General features: G+C 41.5%; 1 protein-coding gene across 4 annotated transcripts in view; it reads left to right on the top strand.

Annotated features, from left to right (window-relative positions):
- hspa12a (heat shock protein 12A) overlaps positions 1-16,158 on the top strand; it is a 55,358-nt gene that overhangs the window by 27,930 nt on the left and 11,270 nt on the right. For 2 of the 4 annotated variants that reach the window (XM_029449825.1, XM_029449826.1), the window contains 5 exons: positions 2,492-2,678; positions 9,599-9,703; positions 9,973-10,089; positions 15,561-15,732; positions 15,931-15,945. In XM_029449825.1, the coding sequence (XP_029305685.1) occupies positions 2,492-2,678; positions 9,599-9,703; positions 9,973-10,089; positions 15,561-15,732; positions 15,931-15,945 (596 nt within the window). The remainder of the gene's footprint in view (positions 1-2,491; positions 2,679-9,598; positions 9,704-9,972; positions 10,090-15,560; positions 15,733-15,930; positions 15,946-16,158) is intronic. The other 2 variants (XM_029449827.1, XM_029449828.1) reach the window with 1 other exon arrangement.

Here is a 16,158-nt window from a genome sequence, read left to right as displayed (position 1 = left end):
ACAATGGGACATACAGAAACACACACTGCACCAACAGAAAGCTTAAGGCAGATTACAATCACAAAACAGAACAGTAAAGAATACAGCAGTCACGACAACAGCAGCATAACAATTGTTATTTCAGTTGAAAACATAAGATATCCCAGAAACCCCAAATTTCTTAATAGCTAATAGCAGTTCCATCCAGTTTTTCATGGATCTCCCAAATTAGTTTCTCTGCACATCAGGTGCTCTTAGCGAGATTCCCTCCACAATCCCATCATGCACTTCTCCCAAGCAATAGAGATAGCACTAATAATAGCTGAGCTCCTTTTATCCCGAAATACTGTGGTACCTCAATTAGCCTACAAGAGAAGTTCATGTGGCTTTTCTGACATAATTGAATGACTGATTTGAACCAAATAGAAGTGTTTACAAGTTAACTGTGAATGTTATGAAAAGCATGAACTGAAATTACTTTTCCCAAGCATGTAACTTGTAATAGTTCTCTCCATTCATACTGGTCGGTGTTTCCATTTCACTGCAGGCCAATGTGCAGGAGGCACAGCGCACGTTAACAAACAAACCCGGACTGCTTAATTATTATCGTTGCTGACTTTAACAAATACAACCTCAGGCATGGACTCCCCAAATACAGACAGTTAATGAAATACCCGACCATAGAGGAGAATATTTCAGATCACTGTTACAGTACTATCAGTAAACATGCTGTTAGGACATCTAAGAAGTGGACGAGTGAAGCTATGTAGGATCTTCAGGCGTGCTTGGACTGTACTGACTGGGATGTTTTCAGGACTAATACCAACAGTCTGGATGATTACACACAGACTGTGACATCATATGTCAGCTTCTGTGAAGACAGCTGTGTACCATCAGCCACCAGGGTGAGTTATAACAACAACAAACCCTGGTTCACAGCTAAACTCAGACAGCTAAGGTTGCAAAAGGAAGAGGCCTTAAGGAGTGGGGACAAGGACAGGTTTAAAGAGGCAAAGTACAGGTTTAAGGTTTAGCAATGCGGTGAGAGATGCTCAACCACTGTACTCTGAGAAACTCCAACAACAGTTCTCAGCTAATGACTCTGGTTCTGTCTGGAGGGGCCTCAGACAGATCTCCAACTACAAGCCTAAAGCCCCCGGCATTACTAATGATCTGAGCCTAGCAAACAGACTCTGTCCCACCACTGTGCCGATCAGCTGTCTCCAGTATTTACAGACATTTTCAACACCTCATTGGAGACTTGCCACATACCAGCCTGCTTCAAAAACCTCCACCATCATCCCCGTCCCTAAAAAAAAAACAAGGATCACAGTAATTGACAACTACAGACCCGTTGCCCTGACTTTGTCTCTTGAAAGCCTTGCAGTCAACACGGTCCTTCACTTCATCCTCCAGCACCTGGACTCAGCAGGAACCTACACCAGCATCCTGTTTGTGAACTTAATTTCTGCCTTCAATACTATAATCCTGGCCCTGCTACAGGACAAGCTCTCCCAGCTGCATGTGCCCTCCTCCAACTGCAGGTGGACACAGACTTCCTTTCTGACAGGAATCAACACTTGAAGCTTAGGAAAGAAGTCTCAGACTCCCAGACCATCAGGACTATTGGTTACCCTCAAGGCTGCGTTTTTTCCTCTCGGCTCTTCTCCCTGTGCACCAACAGCTGCACCTCCAGTCACCGGTCCGTCAAGCTCCTGAAGTTTGCGGACGACACCACCCTCATTGGACTCACCACTGGTGGGGACGAGTCCACCTACAGGTGGGATATTGACCATCTGGTGACTTGATGCAGTCAGAACAACTTAGAGCTTAACGCTCTAAAAACAGCGGAGATGATAGTGGATTCTCAGAAAAACGGAGCAGAACATCAGCTCCCTCATCAAACAAGCACAGCAGAGGACGTTCTTTCAGCGGCAGCTGAAGAAGTTCAACCTGCCAAAGACAATGATGTTGAACTTCTACACTGCCACCATCGAGTCCATCCTCACCTCCTCCATGACCATCTGGAATGCTGCAGCTACAGCCAAGGACAAGGATAGGGCAGGTGTATCGCTTGTTCTTTGTAGAGCGTGATTGGCTTCAATCTGCCATCCCTCTAGGACACAAACTGTTTGAATCTCTCCCCTCTGGCAGGAGGCTGCGTTCCAACCTTACGCCACAAAAACTTTCTTCCCACCAGCTACTGACCTCATCAAGTTCTATATTTGCTCTTATATTACATTTTAGTTTCTCTTACTGTGCATGCACTATTATACACCAAAGCAAATTCTTTGTATGTGAAAACCTATTTGGCAATAAATCAAATTCTGATTCTGATTCTTGTTCTAACTCTAACTGCATTTGATGGAAAGTCAGAAAAGTTGGGTGGTTTCACCGGCGAACTGATTGTTCACATGACATTTTCAAGCAGTTCAAAAATTATTTATTTGATTAATAGAAAAGCAGAAATACAGATTTATGGTATATATATTAATAATGGACTTCTTCCCAGGCGTTGGGAAGGCGGGGACCCGGGTGTGTCCAATCAGAAGACGCCAACCACGATCCTGCTGACTCCAGACAGGAAGTTCCACAGTTTTGGCTATGCGGCACGTGACTTCTACCATGACCTGGACCCCAGTGAGTCCAAACAATGGCTCTATCTGGAAAAATTCAAAATGAAGCTCCACACCACTGCAGTAAGGATACAAACATACTGTATACACACACTGAATACATGCATAGCAGTTCTCCAGGTTACTCTTCCTGCAAGTATATCAAGCAGCAGTACAAGCACACTCCATCATCATCACTCTGTAGCTGTGTCTCATCTTGTCCCATGTTATGTATTGTGAAGCTGATACTGCACTGCTGACTTTTTATATTTCTTGCCATTTGGGAGGCATTTCTGCTGCTGGCTGTTGGCCCAGTGTCCTTGCCTCTGTGTCTGCTGCGGTGTTTTAATAGATAGACAGATGTATTGTATGTATTTTACCAGAAGTTACAGAGGACGGTTAGTCCTCCAGAAGTCCACAATTTGCCCCGTCATCTTGCTAATGTTTAGCTGCAGGTGGTTCAGTCTGCACCACCCAACAAAGAGGCCCTGAACTTATCTCCCAACAGCAAAGGCTGTATGGTGTTAAAAGCAATGGAAAAGAAGAACATGACGCTGACTGTGCTCCCAGCCTTGTTCTGGTGGGAATGAGCTCAATGTTTCAGGTATATGATGGCGCCGTCAACTCCAATGTTCTCCTGGTAGGCGAACTGCTGGATCCAGAGGTGGGAGAGTATCAGTCTCTCAATGAACTTCATCATGTGGGATGTCAGGGCCATGGGTCTGAAGTCATTTAAGACTTTACGGTGCCCCTTCTTAGGTACGGGGACCAGGCATAACGTCTTCCACAGTGTCTGGACCTTTTTCAGTCTGAGGCTCAGGTTGAAGTCAGTGATCACATTATCAGATCCTTGCCGTAGCATCTCCTCAGTTAAGTGTTTGCAGTCCTAGGAGTGGAGGGTGGTTGTAGGATGAGGTTGAGAAGTATGGGGGTTAGGGGTCCACCCTGTCAAGAAAAAACATAGAGAATCCCTGAGCATTCAATATATAAGAGGAGAATGACAAGGTTAATAACATAAAGCCCGCTATCAGCCCCTACATGCTGCAGTGTTCATAACAACCCATAATATGAGCATGTTGGAAAGAGTCAACTGCTGCATATACTGGCAGTTATGCTATCATAGAAATGGAACAAATAAATGTAAGACTTTTCTTGAAGGTAATGCAAGTGAAAAAGTTATGGGGTCATTGTATCCCTGTGAGCATAAATGTTGCCAGCAACTCTGAAAGGTTAGGATGCCACTATTCAATATACATATATATATATATATATATATATATATATATATATATATATATGTTATTGTCAACAAACCCCATGTACACACCCGACAAACCATTAATTGATCTTACTAACATGTATTGCGTGTGTGTATCCAAAGCCTGATGGATACACAGTTTATTCCATGTTCCTTCATTACCATGAAGATACACTGTAGTTTATTCATACTCAATCTCACATACATTGTCCTGCTGCCACAAATACTTACTAGATCACCAAATGTGGACAAGCAATAAATGCACCATTTACTGTTACATTAACAGTAACATGTAACATTTGCTAAACACTACAGTTGTCAGCTGTCCTATATATTTGTGAGCTGATTTAAAGATTTACATATTCAGTAATAACATTGGAACTGAGTTTCACAGACGAGGTAGATAAGTCATTGAGAGACGCAGTAACACATAGTTGGTTTTGGTCTTGGATTTGTTAATAATGAGAAAAATATAGAATAACACAAGACATAATGACTTCCTGAAAGAGGAAAGGTCACTGGGTCACCAAATCCATTAAGAATCATCCTCTAGAGACCATGACTATTTTATGGCAGTCTGGCTGCTGGCTGTTAAAATACACTGTTTGTTTTAAAACTATTGGATCGATGACTCGGCTTAATGCAGTGTATGGTTACGGTAAGCGCGTCATTTCCGGTTGTTAATGTTTCTGTGTTGTTGGTAGCATACTTCGGCAGCTCCAGTTTGACCCAGTTAATGTTGTTATATTCTTGATCACATCGGCTAATTACCTGTCATCTATCTAAACCTATACTTGTACTTCCTAAGCACTTACAACTCTCTCCTTATCCTCCTTCTCTTAGCGACTCTCGCTAAATCCTCAATTCTTTACGCTCCTTTCGGCTCTGCTAACGTTAGCTGCTGCAGCTCGGCAGCTAGCGATGGCATCTCCCTCTTCTGCTCTCTCCTGCTCGGTGTGTTTCATGTTTAGCTATTGCTCGGCCTCCTTTAGTGATAATGGTACGTGTATTAAATGTAGTTTATACGCAGGGTTGGAGGCGAGTTTTAGAGGGATAGATGAGCGGCTCCGCACCATGGCTAGTCAGCGGTTAGCAAGTGTAGCTGTTAGCAAGCCCCCTATAGTCGGTGCGGGTCGACCAGTGGTATCTCCTGTTAGCCGTCCCCCGGCGGGACCCGAGCAGCCGGGAGACTGGGTGACTGTCCGAAAGAAGTGTTATCAGAAGCCCACGGTTCACCACCAACCGCTTGCTGTTTCTAACAGATTCTCCCCACTCAGTGACACACCAGCTGAGAAGCCAACTCTGGTTATCGGTAGCTCAATTTTGAGATACGTTCATTTTGAGACACCAGCGACGACAGTCACGTGCATTCCGGGGGCCAGAGCGGGCGACATAGAAGCACATTTGAAACTGCTGGCTAAGGCTAAACGTAAATACAGTAAGATTGTTATTCACGTCGGCGGTAATGACACGAGATTGCGTCAATCGGAGTGTACTAAAGTTAATGTGGAGTCGGTGTGTACATTTGCCAAAACAATGTCGGACTCCGTAGTTTTCTCTGGTCCTCTGCCAAATCTTTTGAATGATGACATGTTTAGCCGCATGTCATCATTCCGTCGCTGGCTCTCACGGTGGTGTCCAGATAATGATGTGGGCTTCGTAGACAATTGGCGGACTTTCTGGGGAAGGCCTGGTCTGATTAGGAGTGACGGCATCCATCCTACTTTGGCTGGAGCAGATCTCATATCCAATAATATTACACAGTCTATTAGTGGACCTAATCCATGACAACCCAGAGTTGAGACCAGGACAAAGAGTTGTAGTCTTACACACTTCTCTGTGCTTCTTTCCGGGCAGTCACCCACTCAAATCCCCATAGTGACTGTGTCTGCCCCACGACCACTGAAACTAATCAAGTCTATGGTTAACAGAAGAGGAGTTATACATGAAAACCTAATTAAAATAAACACCACCACTGCAAAAGTGCAACTAAATCAAAAAATTAAATGTGGGCTCTTAAACATCAGATCTTTATCAACGAAAGCTGGATTGGTAAATGATTTAATATCAGATAATAAGATTGATTTATTTTGTCTCACTGAAACCTGGCTGAGACATGAAGAATATGTCAGTCTAAATGAATCTACTCCACCTGGTCATATTAATACTCACATTCCTCGAGGTACTGGCCGAGGAGGTGGAGTTGGGGCCATATTTGACTCAAACCTCTTGATCAATCCTAAGCCTAAACTAAAATATAACTCTTTTGAAAGCCTTGTTCTTACGCTCTCAAACCCAACATGGAAAACAATAAAGCCAATTTTATTTGTTACTGTGTACCGCCCTCCTGGTCCGTACTCTGAATTTCTATCTGAATTCTCAGAATTTTTATCAAATTTAGTCCTTAAAACAGATAAAGTAATTATTGTAGGTGACTTTAATATTCATGTGGATGTTGATAGTGACAGCCTTAATAATGCATTTATCTCAATATTAGATTCAATTGGGTTCAGTCAAAATGTACATGAACCAACTCACTGTTTAAACCACACTCTGGACCTTGTTCTGGGATATGGTGTTGAAATTGAAAGTTTATCAGTGTGTCCACATAATCCTCTTTTATCAGACCATTTTTTAATAACTTTTGAAGTCCTGTTACTGGACTACAAGCCAGTAGGCAAAATATCCTACGCTCGATGTTTATCTGAAAGTGCTGTGACTAAATTTAAGGAAGTGATTCCATCAGCACTTGATTCAATACCAGGACTCAATATCAATATAACAGAGGACTCCAATGCTAACTTTAGTCCCTCCCAAATTAATCATCTTGTTGATAGCGCTGCAGCCTCACTGCGAATAACACTCGACTCTGTCGCTCCTCTTAAGAAGAAGATCATAAAACAGAAAAAGAAAGCTCCATGGCTTAATTTACAAATCCGCAAACTAAAACAAAAGTCGAGAAATCTTGAAAGTAAATGGCGTTCCACTAAATTGGAAGAATCTCGTTTAGTCTGGTTAGATCATCTTAAAACGTATAAGAAGGCTCTCCGTAATGCCAGAGCAGCTTATTACTCTTCCTTAATAGAAGAAAATAAGAACAACCCCAGGTTTCTTTTCAGCACTGTAGCCAGGCTGACAGAGAGCCACAGCTCTACAGAGCCTTCTGTTCCTATATCTCTCAGTAGTGACGACTTTATGAGTTTCTTTAACGATAAAATTATAATTATTAGAGACAAAATTAATCTCCTCCTGACCTCAATTGGTAATGACTTAACTTCAACTGTTGGAATTTTAAAAACATCTGTAACTCCTGAAATATATCTAGACTGTTTTACTCCAATCAACCTTAACCAACTAACTTCAACAATCTCATCGTCTAAACCATCAACCTGTCTTTTAGACCCGATTCCAACTAAACTGTTTAAAGAAGTTTTACCCTTAATTAACACTTCGTTATTAAATATGATCAACCTGTCTTTATTATCTGGCTACGTACCAAAATCCTTTAAAGTAGCTGTAATAAAACCACTTCTTAAAAAGCCTGGTCTTGATCCAGAGATTTTAGCCAACTATAGGCCGATATCTAACCTTCCCTTTCTCGCTAAAATCCTTGAGAAAGCAGTCGCAAAACAGTTGTGTGACTTTTTACATAATAATAGTTTATTTGAGGTTTTTCAATCTGGATTTAGAGTTCATCATAGCACAGAGACGGCACTGGTGAAAGTTACCAATGACCTTCTATTGGCTTCAGACAAAGGACTCGTCTCTGTTCTTGTCTTGTTAGACCTCAGTGCTGCTTTCGACACTGTTGATCATGACATTCTACTACAGAGACTGGAACATTGTGTTGGCATAAGAGGAACCGCACTAAGCTGGTTCAAGTCCTATTTATCTGAGCGATCTCAATTTGTACTTGTTAACGATAAATCCTCCATGACAGCCAAAGTCAGTCTCGGAGTTCCGCAGGGTTCTGTACTTGGACCGATTCTATTCACCTTATATATGCTTCCTTTGGGCAATATTATAAGGAACCACTCTATAAACTTTCATTGTTATGCGGATGATACCCAATTATATCTATCAATTAAACCAGATGAAACCAATCAATTGGCTAAACTTCAAGCATGCCTTAAGGACATAAAAACTTGGATGTCTAGCAACTTTTTGATGTTAAACACAGACAAAACTGAAGTTATTATACTTGGCCCTAAACGCCTCCGAAACGCATTTTCTAATGACATAGAAGCTCTGGATGGCATTAACTTGGCCTCCAGCACCACTGTAAGGAATCTTGGCGTCATCTTTGATCAAGATCTGTCGTTTAACTCCCACATAAAACAAATCTCAAGGACTGCCTTCTTTCATCTACGTAACATTGCAAAAATAAGACACATCCTGTCTCAAAATGATGCAGAAAAACTAGTCCATGCATTTGTTACTTCAAGGCTGGATTACTGCAACTCATTGTTATCAGGTTGTCCAAAAAAGTCGGTTAAGACTCTTCAGTTGATCCAAAATGCAGCGGCACGTGTATTGACTAGAACAAGGAAATGGGATCATATTACTCCTGTATTAGCTGCTCTGCACTGGCTCCCGGTAAAATACAGAATAGAATTCAAAATCCTTCTCCTGACTTACAAATCAATTAAAGGTCAGGCTCCAGCATATCTTAAAGATCTCATAGTACCTTATAAACCAACTAGAGCATTACGCTCCCAGACTGCAGGGTTACTTGTGGTTCCTAGAGTCTCTAAGAGTACAATGGGAGCCAGAGCCTTCAGCTATCAAGCTCCTCTCCAGTGGAACCAGCTTCCAGTTTGTGTTCGGGAGGCAGACACACTCTCCACATTTAAGAGTAGGCTAAAGACTTTCCTTTTTGATAAAGCTTATAGTTAGGGCTGGCTCAGGTTTGCCCTGGATCAGCCCCTAGTTATGCTGCTATAGGCTTAGACTGCCGGGGGACACCTCCCTGCTCTCTTCCTTCTCTCCCTCTCTCTTCTTCTCCCTCTCTTCTTCTCCCTCTCTATCTGTATGCATTTATGTAAATGTATGTTACTAACTCACCATCCGGGGTATCATCCCCGGAGTGTCTGTCTCTCATGTGGCAGGTTGCCACTGATAAAGTTTACGTCAGGATCATGAATCGTGACAGCGCCTGCTGACCTGGTCCTGCTGGACACCGGGAAGCCTTATTGACATTTTCCTGGATTCATCCAAACTTTCTATTTCTTTTTTTTTTTTTCCAACACAACATAATTTCTGTCAAATGTTGTATTTGTACTATGTTGTTTATCCTGTACACACGACATCTATTGCACGTCTGTCCGTCCTGGGAGAGGGATCCCTCCTCAGTTGCTCTCCCTGAGGTTTCTTCCATTTTTTCCCCTTTAATTTTGGGGTTTCTTTTAGGAAGTTTTTCCTTGTGCGATGCGAGGGTCTAAGGACAGAGGATGTTGTAACCTGTACAGTCTGTAAAGCACACTGAGACAAATGTATAATTTGTGATATTGGGCTATACAAATAAATTTGATTTGATTTTGATTTGATTTGACTTCATTGATGAGCAACTGGCTTCACATATCAGCAATACATTAGATCCTCACAGAAGATAGCTGAAGACGTTATTCCAGACCTCATAATATGAGGATATTCCCTCTTCATATGATGAATGAGTCTGTATTCTTATTCTGCAGTGTTTGGATTGTATGTCCTTTTTTAAACTTTGACCTCTTCTACCCACAATCAGAATCTGTCCATAGACACAGACCTCCACGCAGCCAATGGGAAGCGAGTGAAAGCTCTGGATATCTTTGCATATGCATTGGCCTTCTTTAAGGAGCAAGCACTAAAGGTAACATACCTCTGTCTTCACTACTGTAACTTTTATTGTATTATATACACAACACATTTTTTATTTGGGTGATTGTATATCACATTTTGTAGAATTTAGGCTCAATCCCAGCATAAACCCTGTAGTTAATGTTCCAATTTCTCATTTTCAATATACTACTATTCAAAAATACCTAATCTGACTAGTGCAGGTGTTACTTTGTGACACAATGAATGAACTAAGCCTTAGTTTTCTGACCTGTTTGCTGTGTTTTACTTTTCCTCTTGCAGGAGCTGAGTGATCAGACAGGCGGTGATTTTGACAACAATGATGTGAGATGGGTGATCACTGTTCCTGCCATCTGGAAAATGCCTGCAAAGCAGTTCATGAGGGAAGCTGCTTATAAGGTAGGCAGAGAAGCTTTATATACATTTGTACACTTGACATTTGTTTCCATACTTTGCATATGACCAAAATTCCAAATCTTGAAGGAAATTGTAACAATATACTGAGATTGGCTGTAGACAGGATCTGACAAGATGGCTATCTAAAATGATGTGTGTAAGAACATTCACTGTAGAGAGAGGTGGATGCTCAGAGTTGCTACATAGACCTAATCTCATGTGTAACACACATTCACAGTGACCTACAGACTGTGGTAGAGGACACAGGGAGGGAGTCAGACAGTCATCAATATATGAAGGATATAGGAAGGAAGGAGGGAGGAATATCAAGAGAAAAACACAATAACTAACCTTCCACCAATACGGCAGGTAACCTCAGGGCCATCAAGGTAACACATCTTACACATTTAAACAATTTGAAAGGAGTCTGTAATATAACAAGTGTAAGTAGAATCTTCAGATGTACTCCAACTGGAAGCCAGCGCAGATACTTAAGAACAGGAATTACTCATTGATTTTATCAAATGATAGAATGTTGTTCTCTATGCATCTAGTTTTGTTTCTTAGATGCATGAAAGTTAGTTCAGTGTCCATAACGGCCAGATGTATTGCTTGAGATATAGTTGACATAGTGTATTCAATTGTAGTCAGTGGTTCACTTTGTTCTTCTAGACCAGTGTTTCTCAAACTTTTTCAGACCAAGGACAACTTAACCAATAAAAACCACTTACCACTCCAACAATGTATTACAAATGACAGCCTAATAATGACAGCTTTATGTGACCTTCTCTATATCGTTCGTTCACACTTTAACTCAACAATACAAATACAACTACGGATTCTACAAGCATTTTGTTTATATGTGATTTAAACGGTGAATGCTGATAGATTTTACACATCATATGAAACGTAGACTACATTTATTACTAAATTTATGTTCGTACATGCCAGGTATGCCACTTTTCAGAGCATGCATTGCAGTTGCACCATTTGTGCAAATACCAACACATCGAGTCCAGTATTATTCTGCACGATGAAATTGTTGACTGCGTCAAAAATGGCTTCCCCTCTGGTGTTGGTCAGCAGGGAACTACAAAAAAGAAATTGAGAACAATACATTAGACAACTGCTATAAATCTGCAATGAATGGATATGAATACTACCTGTTCATGAGGATGTAAATCAGGGGTATTCAGGGGGGGTGCTGTCCGAATTCCGTGCGACGGTAGTGGGATTTTTTTGTTCTCTCCTCTCCTTTCCTCCACTCTGTTTCTGACTGTAGGTGTGTGCGTGTCGGGTGCGAAGCTCCGCCCTTCGTGAAACACAGTGGAGTGAAGCTGCGCCGGTTAAAATAGAAGCGCCTCGTCAAAATTGAAAACCTCTTAATAAGTTATTGATTACAGGTCCGGGTCCTTATAAGACGGCATCTGGGTCCGGACTCGGACCGGGTTCCGCCTGTTAGTGAGCCCTGATGTAAATGATCAATACTGAAACACTGCATTTCAAAGGTGTCCTGCCCCATGTCCTGCCTGTAAATGGTCTGCAGCAGCGTGACTAAGACTCAATATTGCTTTCAAATATAAGCTAGTCCTAATGCTAAATCCATAAATAACAGTGCCAAGGAATGTGAAAAACAGCAGTGTTGTCATCATAGTAATTTTGACGGTTTTCACTTTAATTGTAGTATTGTTGTGGTATTTCTATACTTGCACATGAAGGTTTACCTAAGTGTTTTGCCAGTTGGAGTGACAGGCATGCGAGTCAAATATCCAGCTACCTTTGCATTTGTGCACTTTAAGTGTCTCCCTCATTTCACCATGCGTGCGGCTCAGAGATGTGAGTGCATTATTATTTACCTCAGCCACAAATGGCTTGAAGGACAACTTAGCAGATGTGTATGTGTAGGTCCGAGCCAGCTGCTCCAAAGAAATAACAGGGAGTATTTAATCTCTAAACTGGGTCCATACAATCTCTCATGTTTATTTTTATATATATATATATATATATATATATATATATATATATATATATATATATAGTAGTAGGCATATGTATTGTATTCTTTACAATACATATGCCTACTACTATATATATATATATATATATATATATATATATATATAGTAGTAGGCATATGTATTGTATTCTTTATACACAATATAAAGAATACAATACATATGCCTACTACTATATATATATATATATATATATATCTATATATATATATATATATATATATATATATATATATATATATATATATATCTATATATATATATATAGTAGTAGGCATATGTATTGTATTCTTTATATTGTGTATTGCATTTACTCCTGTGTAATGCCAGTCAGTCAGCAGGGCAGATCAGAAAACTGCTGTTTTATAATCTTCTGGTTGATCGTCTGTGTTTACTGAGCACTGATGTTAACCGGGGCTGTAGTCCGTGTAACGTTATGTTACTTTGTTTATTGGACTAAATCCAAGAAGAAACTAGAAAACAACCCGCATATTCGTCACGTCTTCCCGGTGGCGGCGCAGCCAGGAGAGCAGCCTGCTGGGGAGGAGAGAGGTCGGCAGAGCGCTCTGCCGGAGCTCCAGTCAGCGGCCGGAGAGACTTGAGCTCACCAGCTCCAGCCCTGCAGTCACAGCGGGCTGCTGGACCTGTGGAACGGTAGTAACAGGAAGTCTGCAGTTCCCCGGTGCTGTGGCTGAACTCCAGCTAACTGCTAACTGAAGCTACGCTGTTTCCCGGGGGTTCAGACAGATATACACTCAGAGAAACAGCCTCCTGGCAGCTGGGAGGACGAGGAGAGGTGGTGCAGGGGGTTTTTCCTTTCTGCCACTTTGAATGTAATCTAATAAACAAACTATAAAACAGGAACAAGTCTGTAATATTTACAAGAGAGTCAGCAGCTGTACTTCTTCTCTCTGTACTGAGGCAGACTGCAGCTACACTGACTCACTATCACCTCTAGAGGAACAAGTGGTATTACAGGCTGGACGGAGCTCAGCTAGCTGTTAGCATGCTAACTTGAGGAGATCTCTCTGCAACACAACACATAGACGTGTTTGACATAACTTCAACACTGTTACCTCTTCACACTCTGTTGGTAACGTTAGTTCAATTTTATAGCCTACAAAATGTTCACCTTCTATCTTTGAGCTCCCATGTCTGTATATTAAAGCAACATTATGTAGTTTCAGAGTGCAATCCAGTTATCCATGTTGTAAAAAATGGACAACTGTAACACTCCTCGTGCATATATGATGATAACATTATTTATCATGATCAAAAATTAGCGGGTCGAAAACTTTGCTAACACAGCCAAACATCAATCAAATGCAACAACAAAGGACATAACAAGCCAGCTAATATTACTAACCCAGTTCTTTTGCCCGGTTGCCCAGCTCCGGTTCTGGCATGACACTGAGTCGTTCCCCGCAATCATTCCCCCTGCCACAGGCCTGAAAACCTCCTGCTCGATGCAGTCCAAAGCTCCTGTGCAAGCAGTGTAAACACCAACACTTCCCGGTGCTCCGAGCTCCCAGTCCTGGCAGCACTGTTAACTGAGCTAACTAGCTCGCAGCAGCTTCTGTTATTAGCAGCAGTTAGCCTTACTTTAGCAACAAGTAAAGCTTTCTGTCCATCAGGAAACTACGTAGGCTAAATCACAGATAGTCGAGTTACATAATGTTGCTCTAAGTACGGAAATGGCTCAGGACATGGTTAGCCTAGCTAACAGCGGGCTCTGTTCAAAAGTTAAACAAATACACCTACACCTAGCTAAGGTATTTATCATGTAATGTATCTTGAGTTATATCAATAGCCTACATGAGCAGAAATGTAAAAATGACAAATTCTGGTGCTATATTTGACACACAACATTTTATGCTGTGAGCTCAGGTTTTGGTTTTGGTCTGGATGGTACCAAACCTGTCAATTGTTACTGCAGATTGTTATATGACCCATTAATTATGTAAACAATATTGATTATAGGCAGAATATTGATACCAATCCTCTTATCTAACTCTTAGAAAGAAATAAGTGAAAATGTTGAACAAGAAATTGTAAGTATCATCAAAAATCTTACTGTAATAAGTGTTAAATTCTGCTTTGTGAAACCACATTAACACATTCTGATTTTCGAGCACTGGTTTCTGCTGCTGTCTTTCCCAATGATATCATCCTTTCATCCTGATCACACCCCAGTTGAAAGAGGAGGAAGAGAGGAGGGGGAATGTAGATGAGGGCAGAAACAGAAAAAGAGGAGAGCTTTTAGCTACTCTGCACTGGGGCTGGAGGCAGGGATGAGCTGACAGAGAGGATGTGAGTAAAACACAGAGGTAGAGAGAAGAGAGCAGAGTGGAGGCTGGGCGTCTGCAGTGACTCAGCATCAGGCAGTGCAGAGCGTTTGCGCATGGAGGACAGATGGAGAGAGAAAGCGAGCAGTCCAGCGCAACCTCCTCTGATCACGTCATCCATTAGCTCTCCTGGGGCCATTACACAAACCACAACTCTTTCTCCCTTGCAGTTTAATCACCCATTCTCGCTTTTGAACCACAGCGTTTCCTCAATTCTTATATCTTACGAAATATTATTCTTTATTTTCCGTGCGCTCTCCTACAAATGTCCAGCAACTTTAGGTTTAGGAAAATATCATGTTTTGGGTTAAAATAACTACGGAGGGGGAAAAGTTATCTGACAAATAACTCAACCTCATTCCTCAATAGCATCCATTACTCAGAACACTGAATTATGGCTACTTTATATCATCGCTAATGTTAACATCACTTTTCATACCACACAACCCTAAACATGGAACATCCTTGTTATGTTCCTCGATAATCCAGGGGATGAGGGGAGGAACAATAAAACAACCCAGCGAAAAGGAATAGAGTGAAAAGAGTACAACCAAAAAAAACGCAATTTATTAACAAATCTAATTCGCAACCAAAACAGACCGGGTAGCTAAAACCTAATCTTAAACAGAAAATTGCCTCACCGAAATCACAGCCACAACCAGAGCTATCACATAAACACGGATCACACAGATCACAAATCCCGGCTCGAGACCCACTGGGACATGCTGCAGCTCTCCCCAGTCCTTTATCTCCCGACCCTGATGAGGAATCGAGATCACCTGAGAGGGAAACAATTAGAGGGAGAGACAGAGACACAGACACCACAGCACGTAACAGTCCCAAACAACATGATCATGTTTCAGAAGTAAACTGGTGACCTCTTAAACAGCTGTTTGAGTCCAGAAATGGTCAAACACAATAAACATGTGTTAGACAACTAGTGTGTGTTGTGGTTGCAGTAGAGACCGACCAGCGTAAAGAAGTGTAAAACAAAGCCACACTTTCAGACGTAGACTGCTAAAGTATTGTTGGCATTTGAAACATGCCACCATTATGAATGTGTATATTTGGAATTTGAAAGTGTTTTTCCTGTCTGTATTCTTCCCTTGTGTAGTCTGGTCTGGTGTCCCGTGAAAACCCGGAGCAGCTGATCATTGCTTTAGAACCTGAGGCAGCATCCATCTATTGCCGCAAGCTCCGCCTCCACCAGATGGTTGACCTGGGCACCCATACCACCCAGAACGGCTGCAGCCCCACTGAAAACGTGGGGAGCGGAATGACCCAAGGTACATCAAGTGGTGCTGAATGTTCAAATACATGATGCTTCCATACAGTATTTATCCCCTCTGACTCCACGCTTCATAGATCATTAAACATACTCACCCCTGTGCTGTTGAGCAGATTTTTCTGAGTGTGTGTGTGTATTCACAGTTTGGCAGCATTAGTACTGACGCACAGTTTTTCTCCTGTTGTTTCTTCCATAGTTTCTCCAGGTCATGGTAAACATGCTTTCCTTTTAAATTCAGTCACAAAATGCATGACATTTTATTTATCTTAACCATCATATTTCAACATGATTTTGCTTCTTTTCCAAGTTTCTGTCCTATACAAAAAGTGTATCTTACATTTTTAATGAATTATTCACATGTCTGGCTTTGTTATTGGCCAAAATGTCTGACCAACTCACAGTTGATGTTTTGAGCTGCTTGTGT

The sequence above is a fragment of the Cottoperca gobio genome, chromosome 15 (assembly GCF_900634415.1).
Source record: "Cottoperca gobio chromosome 15, fCotGob3.1, whole genome shotgun sequence".
In the NCBI taxonomy this organism is placed as follows: domain Eukaryota; kingdom Metazoa; phylum Chordata; class Actinopteri; order Perciformes; family Bovichtidae; genus Cottoperca; species Cottoperca gobio.
This window is presented reverse-complemented; position numbering and strand designations above follow the sequence as displayed.